The 9,852-nt window shown below is 38.9% G+C and overlaps 1 protein-coding gene across 1 annotated transcript; it reads right to left on the reverse strand.

The window, feature by feature from the left end:
- Positions 1–9,221: 9,221 nt before the first annotated feature.
- LOC123221411 (RNA-binding protein 12-like) lies at positions 9,222–9,596 on the reverse strand. The gene has a single exon (XM_044644266.1). It carries the CDS (start codon positions 9,594–9,596, stop codon positions 9,222–9,224), a length of 375 nt encoding a protein of 124 aa, XP_044500201.1.
- Positions 9,597–9,852: the final 256 nt, after the last annotated feature.

Consider the following 9,852-nt stretch of genomic DNA (forward strand, 5'->3'; position numbering starts at 1 on the left):
CATGACTGGGCAATTTATGGCATGGGTTAGAATCCGGGTATAGCTAAAGGGGTCCGTTTCCAATCGAGTCAAGGTAATTCTTCCTTGAACACACCACCAGGCTACTTAATACACCTACATATTGTAGGCCTATCACCTTACACTCATTTCCTTGCCCAGAACCCATTACCAAATTAGGCTAGACCAACCCAACCACACCTAAACCCAACTTACAACAACCTAGTCAGTAACCCAGAGGCCCGAGCCTGCTACCCATACTCAATAAATAACCTAACACTGACCTAGCCCCATCCTTTACCTAACCTGGTCCCGACCCGATCTGCTTACCTTACTGAACCCATAGCCCAAAACCTGAATCCTTACTCAAATCTTACCCAAACCCAATCCAATTCCCTACACCCGCCCACAGTTAATACATCTCCCTCACCAATTATCGCTCCATTGACTTCAACAAACGCAAATCCTAGTTCACCGACAAACTCAGCCACTCACTCAAAGCCATCCGTGACTACCAATTACGCAACACCACTACATTATAATTCCAACCTACCAAGCACATTAACGCCACAATTGTCCACAAATTCATCCACCTTTCTAAACCGAAAGCCACCCCTTTCTCCCTCTGCCCCACGTCGATTGTCATAGCCAGAGATTCAAGCCCGAATCGTGTAAGGTCTTTGTTTCAAGTATGGTGATAAATACAATTCCACTCACCAGTACTGATTTAGACAGCTTCAGCTCAAGCTATGTGAAAGTGAAGATGTAGATTCGGACCATCCATCTGAAGAAGCAACGACCTTGGTAGGTACTAATTCTCCTAAATCGATGAAACTATTGAAAAAAATTTTTGGAAAGGTTATGGTAGTATTAGTCGACTGTGGAGCCACTCACAGTTTTCTCTCTCAACATCTAGTTTTCGAACTTAATCTTCCTGTCCATCGAAGGGAATTCTCAGTCATTGTAGGCAACGGACAGAGCATCAAAGGCAGCAGAATATGCAGAGAGGTTCAGTTGCACTTGGACTCTATTCACTTCTTTCAAGATTTTCACGTGTTCCAACTCGATAATATGGATGTAATTCTTAGGGTGGATTGGCTGTCGACACAGGGAATCGTTCACAGTGATTGGCAATCTCTAACTTGTGGTTTGAATGGCATGGCCAACAAATGATTCTCCATGGAGACTCTTTGCTAATTACCAAGGAGACTTCACTTCGTGGATTCTATAAAACTTGGAAAAACGGTAGCCATGCTTATTGGTGGAGTTGTCTTTTACTGCTGCTGAGGAGGATCGAACAGTACAACCAAAGATTTTGAATATGTTATAACATTTCTAACACCTGTTTGAAGAGCCTTCAGGCCTCCCTCCTCGTCAGGCTCATGATCATGCTATATGGTTAGTGGAAAGGGCTATCCCACCACGCCTTCGACCTTACCGCTATCCCCATCATTAGAAAAATGAGGTAGAAAAGCAAATCCAAGACATGTTAAAGGCAAGCATCATCCGCCTAAGTATTAGCTTATTCTCCAGCCTGGTTCTACTGGTTCAGAAAAAAAATTACGGCTGGCATTTTTGTATTGATTACAGGGCCCTTAACAAACTCACGATACCAGATAAGTTTCATATTCTAGCTATTAATGAATTGCTAGATGAATTATCTGGAGCCACTATTTTTAGTAAATTAGATTTGAAGTCTAGATACCATCAGATTCAAATTGTTGATAATGATATTGAGAAAACGACTTTTCGGACCCACAATGGACATTACGAATTCTTGGTAATGCTCTTTGGTTTGTCCAATACATTGGTCACTTTCCAAGCCTTAATGAATACGGTCTTTCGTGACTACTTGCATCGTTTTATATTGGTATTCTTTGATGATATATTGATTTACAGTCGAGACCTTACAGATCATATTGAGCACTTGGATACAACATTGACCTTGCTATCAAAACACCAACTGGTCTTAAATAGAAAAAAGGTTCTTTTGCCATGACACAACTTGAATATTTGGGTCACATTATATCTACCTCAAGAGTTGCTGTAGATCCTAAAAAAATTTAGTGTATGGTTGATTGGCCACTCCCCAAATACATTACTGAGCTTCGAGGATTTCTGGGTCTTACAGGGTACTATCACCGATTCGTTCGTAATTATGGATGAATCGGCGCACCCCTCACTCAACTTTTGAAAAAGAATTCCTTTATGTGGTCGGAGGAAGCTACACATGCATTTGAGACTCTTAAGAAGACTATGACCTCGGTCCCGATGTTAGCAATGCCTGATTTTACTCAATCATTTATTATGGAGACAGACGCATCAACTACAGGTATTGGGGTAGTTCTTATGCAAGGTGGTCGGCCAATTTCCTTCATGAGTCAAACTTTATCTCTAAAGAGTCAAGCAAAATTTATATATGAGCGGGAGTTAATGGCTATAGTCTTGGCTTTACAAAAATGACGACATTATTTATTGGGTAAACACTTCATAGTCCATACTGATCAGAAGAGCGTTAAATATTTAATGGAGCAGACAATTATGAGTGGTGACCAACAACGCTGAGTGATGAAATTGTTAGGTTTTGATTTTGAGATACAATATCGATTGGGGGTGGAAAACAAAGCTGTAGATGCCCTTTCCAGACTACCTACTTGCACCAACCTAGCCATTCTCTCTACTAGTTCATGGGTTGAGGGTGACATTGTGGCAGAGGAGGTTCGTTCTGACTAGCATTATCGAGGCATCATTCAGGATTTACTTCGGGACCCAACTAGCCATGCCAATTTTTTGTTGAAAAATGGGATCCTTTTTTATAATGGTAGATTGGTGCTTGTTTCCCACTCCACTGTTCTTCCTGCTATTTTATCCGAGTTTCATGCTTCCCCATTTGGTGGACATTCTAGGTTTTTTCGCACTTATAAATGGATTGCAGTGGTATTCTTCTGGGTTGGGATGAAAAAGTCCATTAAGGAATTTGTGGCCAGTTGTGAGGTCTGTCAAAGGAGTAAATATCAGGCTATGAGCCCAGCTGGATTATTACAGCCCTTGCCAATCCCTGATAAAGTTTGGGACGACATTACTATGAATTTTATTAGAGGCCTACCGCGAACGGGTCAAGGAGATATTATACTCGTTATAGTTGACAGACTAACAAAGTATGCTCATTTCTTGTTACTATTGCACCCGTATACTGCAAAAGATGTGGTTAAGTTATTTGGGAGGGAAATTGTATGACTTCACGGGTACCCTCACTCTATTATATCGAATAGAGACTGTCTCTTCATGAGTTAATTCTGGATTGAGTTATTTCGTGCTATGGGGACAATTTTGAAGTTTAGTATTGCTTATCATCCCTAGACAGATGATCAAATAGAGGTCCTTAACCGTAGCCTTGAGACTTACCTACATTGTTTTTGTGTTCAACGGCCACGAAGTTTGACTAAATGGCTCCCTTAGGCAGAATATTGGTACAATACTTCATTCCACAGTTCCATTGGCATGATCCCTTTTAAAGCTTTGTATGGCGTGACCCTCTAACATTACTACGATGGGGTTTTGTGGTGTCCAAAATTGATGATGTGGGTGTTTTACTACAACATGATGCTATCTTAATTGAGCTAAAAGACCACCTGCATCGTGCCCAAGAACGCATGAAAAGACAAGTCGACTTGAAAATGAGAGAAGTTCAATTTGATGTGGGTGCTAAGGTATTCCTCAAGCTACAGCCTTATCGTTTTAAAAACTTGGCTAGACGACCCAATGAGAAGCTAAGCCCTCGGTTTTATAGGCCTTATGAAATTATTGAGAAGATTGGGACGGTTGCGTATCGCTTGTTCTTACCACCGGGTACCAAAATTCACCCCGTTTTCCATGTCTCTCAGCTTAAGAAATTAGTAGGGCTTGAAATTCAATCCCAACCCTTACCCACCTGCGTCACGGATGATTTAGAGCTCCAATTGCAACCCGAGGCCTTGTTGGGAACTCGTTATACTAAGAATGGTAGCCTGGAAGTTCTTTTGAAATGGCAACACCTGCTCCCATGTGAAAATTCTTGGGAGGACTATGTAGAAGTTAATGAACAGTTCCTTTCTTTTCACCTTGAGGACAAGGTCCGACTCTTAGGGGAGTATTGTTGGGAATCTAATTACAAAAGTCTACTACCGCAAGCCCAAAGGAGACAATACAAAAGGCAGCCCAGGGGGTGTGGATAATAGCCCAGTTGAGAGCAAAAGTGAAGACCAAATGGGTGAGGGCAGTTTGGACAGTGCACCCAGGCAGTTGAAATTAGTTGAAGCCTCCTTTCCAGAATTCAGAGAGGAGTCTTTAGTGGTGGGGTCCATTGACTATTAGAAGGCTGCGCATATAATAGGAAAAGCATGGATGAGGAGCATATCATTATGGATGTTGTTTTTTAGTGGCAGAACAAATTTGGAGAGGGCTGGCTCTCGGAACCTAGCATTTCCTTAGCTCATTTTATTGTTTTTGTTATTGTTTTTGTTGTTGCCTTGTGGGGTTACTTGTTTGGTTTTGTTGTTGAGCTCAATATTGTGGATTGGGCAAGTTACCGAAGTTATTGTTTCATCATGGACATGGAATGAATTATTAAACTCTGCTTAATTCTTCTCAATAGAAAACTGTTCAGTTACATTTATATGATGACAGGCAAATGAGAATGAAGATATAATTCTGAATGTTCCTTTCTTTCCTTGGCTGTGAATGAATGTTTGGGGATTGTTGAATTGAGTTTTTGTTGAAGAGACCCTAGAACACTGAAACTGCAGGAGGTGGCTGTGTCTGGAAACTTGCTGGAGGAGCTGTTGTGTATTACTGGAACCTTCAGTCAGCTGGATATTTGGCCATTCTTACAGGTCTGCAACATTCTCCCTTGAGGAAAAGGAAGCTAAGGAAGGGGAATTGTTACAAACTGAACAAATGAGTCAGAAGTGCAGGGCATGGTGTTTAAAAGGAACATTATATGCAGCAGTCGTTTGAATAAAGCACAGGTGATAGAATTAGTGGGATTCCATTACGACGTTGTTCCATTTTAATTCAATTGTAATAAACAATAGTGATATCCTGTCGCTTTATTTGGATTCGAAATTCCATTTTATGTACATTGTCGTTTCATTATAGAAGTTGGTTTTAAAAGGGTGAAATAATATCGGCGGGACCAGGCCTTTGCAAATGTTTCATGAATTTTTTTTCTCAAACCCTCTGTAATTCTTGTTCTTAATTTAACTTCTCTATGATCTCCGTTCTTGTTCTTGAGTTTTAGTGGCGACACGCATCATTATAATTTTCTGCAAGTTGCTTCTCTTTGAGACATTTTAACAAAAATGGGATGTGAGGCGGAATTTCAACTAATGTTCGCGCATTTTACAACCAAGCTCAACATAAAGTGATTTTTTCAGTAACCGATAACCTCTGAAGTTACCACTGTTACGACTTTTGTACCTGAAACTGCGATTTTCGCCATCATTTTGAATCAACCCACCGAATTTTGTCCTCCCCGAAAATTTTTCTGTTAAAAGAAAGCTTCTAAATTCAAATTGAAGGAGTCCAATGAACCGAAAACGAAACTTTAGAGACAATCGGTGCTATTAGGAGCTAATTTCAAACCAACAAGAAAGGTATTTGAGGTAACCAGTTAATACCTCCATGAGCAATTTGATGTAAAGGTGGTCTTTCAACTCTGAGGACAAGTTAGGGAAATCTTTCTAAGGATTCGACGATTTCCCATTCGGCCCAACGACTTTAATTTTCATATTAGGAAAAATAATCTTAAAGACTAGGAAAGTTGAGTTAGTCTTTTATTAGGATTCATTGGGAAATTGGGGCTATATAAACCCTGCAAAATTAAGTATAGAGGCAGCTAATCAAATTTCTAGGAATAAAATTGCTAGATCTGAGTGATACATACTGTGTTTCTATGGAGGGTTTTACCGTTTACAGTACAGAAAGGGCAGCGCCAGTGCCATTCTTTCCGGATGATATCATACAGCAAATCCTTCTCAAACTACCCACAAAATCTCTCTTGCGATTCAAGTGTGTTTGCAAATCTTGGCGTGACTTAATCTCAACACACGAATTTGCCATAAAACATCTCACCGAAACATCTGAAAGGTTTCGCAGATTTGGAGTCTTCGAATCAGAAAAATTAAGGGAAGGTCGTATTTCTCTATACAGTCTTGCCGCTCAAACCTCATCGCGTGCTGAAGAAGCAGAAGAAGAAACAATTTGTCTTCCTTTATGGGGAAAAGATTGTTATCTCGCTCCTGCAGCTAATGAATACATTATCAACAGATTCATCTATACAAGGGTATTGGGGTCCTGTAATGGTATATTATTGATACGATTGGAAAATGTTGAGGAATCCAGTGGACACCCAAGGACATTCCTGCTATGGAATCCAACAATTAGGGAATTCAAGATGATTCCGCCATGCTATTTCAAAAGTTCTTTATGTTCTCTGGTTTCGGGACTTGGTTACAATTCATCTATTGATAATTACAAAGTGGTAGTAGTATTTTCTGAAAGAAATAGTGATTTGGCTTGTGGTTATGTTTATAATCTCAAGACAAATTCGTGGAAACGACTTAAAAATTTTTACTTCCCTTACAAGAACTCTAGGCAAGTTAACAATTTTGGAAATCTTTTCTTATCCGATGAAACCTGTTTAGGCTATCTACCTGAGGAAACAGGCTATTTACTTGAGGAAACAGGAACGACAATAGTGAATGGAGCTCCACATTGGGTAACATTGAGTTCAAGCAGAGGTGGGGTTAATAAAATCATTTACTTTGATTTAGAAGAGGAGAAGTTCAAGGAGTTTCTATCTCCTCCTCCTTCTGCCGGCACTTTCAAAACTTATTTGAGTATTTATGAAGACTGTCTTTGTGAAACTCGACTTCGACGGGAAAAAGGTTTTATTGAATATATGTTTGAGGTTTGGATTATGAAGGAATATGGAGTGAAAGAATCATGGATTAAATTGTTGAACTTGCCATTTGATTTGAGGTTTTCTTTAATGAGTGACATAAGGCCATTGTTTGTTTCAAAGAATGGTGATGAAGTGGTCATGGTTACAGACTGGAGTGACATGATTTCATTCAACACTAGAACAGGAGAAGTGAAGAAAGTTTCATTGCGTGTTGATAGGGGTCATGTGGTAGGTTCTTATGAGGAGAGTCTTGTTTCACCAAATCAATTCAGTATGTCATGCTCAGAAGATGGTAAATACTAATATTTCTTACTCAATTATTATTATTGTTATGGGGTTTTATTGGTTTGCAATAGCTAGACATGTAGAGTTCTATATTTTAGAGATGCCTCAAATGTTGGCACTCATGGGTTTGATCCAAGTTATTCTGGAAATAAATTTCTTATTATTGCTTTCAACTAGAGCACTAAAAACAATCTGGGTGTTTAAGCATATCTTGTTGAGTTCTGAATTTCTTTCTGCGAGCATGGGGAAACTGGAGTTGCTGGATCTGTTTTTCAGCAGCAACTTCAGATGTCACCTGCAAAAGTAAGCGAAATTTTTACAAAGCCAAAGTTGTTAGTTAATGGATGATTCATATAGAAACACAACACAAGACCAGTATCAATACCAATTATATGATCCGACAAACTGATTCTCAAGGTGCATCATGTGATTATTATGTTGAGAAATGTTCTGTAATCTTATCTAGAGAATCATAAAACTTAATTATCATCATGATTCTTCAAACTTGTACATGTAAAGGACAGACTATGCAAACAGACATAAACTCCTCTATATAATGTCATAAGGTATTATCTCAGCCAGTCGGATTAATAGCATTGATAGGTACCAGATGGTCTAAAAACCTAAGAATTGTAGGTAAAGAATGCATTTGGATGAATTTCCTTTTTAAGAGAAATTTTAAGATGGTAAGCAGTTTTGATCCAGTAACCAATATGAACTGCAATAAAAGTTGCTTACCCGGACTTTGAAAGGGAAGCGAAGAGTTCATAAGAAAACGCTCACATCCATACGTTTATACCATGACAAAAGTTAAACACCATCACTGATACACTTTCATACCATGCCTTGTAGCTGCCAAAACACCTCCATTGTATCAAATTGAACAATAAAAAGATCCAGGTAAGGTCCTACTAAAATAGTTGGTTAAGAGGTTTGCTTCATGATACTATGTTGCCTATGATTTATATACCATAAGTTTCGTGACAATTTGAAAACAGAGGTAGGTGACAAAATTAGTGGCATTCAGTTTTTTCTTCAAATCTAATGAAGCTAAGTGAAGTATGCAGTTGTTGGATTTTTTTGATATATTGAAGATGTGCTTGGGTGCTTTGAAACAAAGCCAATATAAGTTTGTTTTTGTTGTTTAATATGCTGACAAATTTTCTTATCCATTTTGAGTTGTTTTAGTTTGTATTTGGTTGGAATGTCACCAATGTAGCTTGGAGTTGTTAGAGTAGGTAAGCTTTTGGTTACTTTTGGTGTGTCTTGTAAGAAATTATATGGTTTAGCTTAATTTGAACTGCTATGTACATGTTTTAAGTAAAATAGGATGTACATATAAATGTTTTATTGATATAATGAAAAGCAGGATGATCATCACAACTATCAGAACTTTCTTCTCTTTTCTCTGCTTTTCCTGTTTTTTCTTTCCATTTCTCTATCTTTGCATATAATCTTCCCACTCAAAAAACCGAGAAAATCTTCACACCAAACATATAAAAATGCAAATTTTTATTTCAAAACTTACTCAATATAGTAATAGAAATATATAATGAATAGCATTTTTGAATAATTGCTGAATTGTATTGCACCTAATTCCCTTTTCACTGAAGTGATCAATAATTGCTGAAGTAGAGTGTACAAGGGCGTCAGGCTCAGCATCTTCAAAGTCTTAATTGCAAGCTAATCGGATACTGCACCTAACAAAATGAGGCAGTTTTTGAATGCCAGGTTCAAAATCTGAAACTCACAAAAAAGAATGCAATACTAAATCTGCTGTGAACTTGATGAAACTAGAAATAACAAGCAATAATACAAACAACAGAAAGCTTCAGATTTGCCAGTGACACAAAAAGAAGCCTTCCTGTACGCAAGACAACATACTGCGGGACAAAGACATCACTGATACAAAAGCAAGGCTTTCCCATATGACAAGCAACTGCAACATCACACCAATGATAGGGACTAGGGAGTATATATAAATAGATTAAACAGTTTAATTTGAAGGAGGTGGAGAGAGGAATGGCAATGGAATAGAGGGAATCGTAGTTGGAATTGAAGGTATGCTTGGCAATGGCGGGAGAGTGAGCTTTGGGACAGAAGGAATGGTGGGCAAAGCCGTTGGAAGTGGTGGCAAAGTGGGGTTTGGAAAAGATGGTTGTGCTGTCGTTGGCAGTGTTGGCAACGTGGGCTGCGGCAGTGTAGGCACCAAAGGCAAAGGCGGCAATGCGGACGGTTTAGGCAAATTTGGCAAAGTGGGTAACGGTGGCAATTGCAGTAGACGGCGAGATGCTAACCCAACATCCATGGAAGAAAATATTGTCAAAGCAACAAAGAAAGCTGAGATCAAACACTTGTTGCTCGAAGCCATTGTTAGATGTCGTGTGGGATTAATATTCTTAAATGGCTATTGCTATTGAGTTTTGAGTGGTGAAAACAAGTAGTAATGTTGGGTTTTTATAGCTAGCAAATCCACAGGTTGCAGGTAGGGTGTCAATCAAGTTGATTAACTGGCCGTCAATACATGTGTATGGTTGAGAAAATTTTGCATGGTTTTTTCTGAGCTGATTGTTAGTTCACCGTCTCCTAGCTACATTACAGATTTATTTAATCAAGTCAAAATTCAC

The sequence above is a fragment of the Mangifera indica genome, chromosome 7, assembly GCF_011075055.1.
Source record: "Mangifera indica cultivar Alphonso chromosome 7, CATAS_Mindica_2.1, whole genome shotgun sequence".
Classification (NCBI taxonomy): domain Eukaryota; kingdom Viridiplantae; phylum Streptophyta; class Magnoliopsida; order Sapindales; family Anacardiaceae; genus Mangifera; species Mangifera indica.

What these genes read in the sequence shown, in the direction of transcription:
- LOC123221411 (XM_044644266.1), bottom strand. Translation starts at nt 9,596, where the DNA reads ATGGCTTCGAGCAACAAGTGTTTGATCTCAGCTTTCTTTGTTGCTTTG.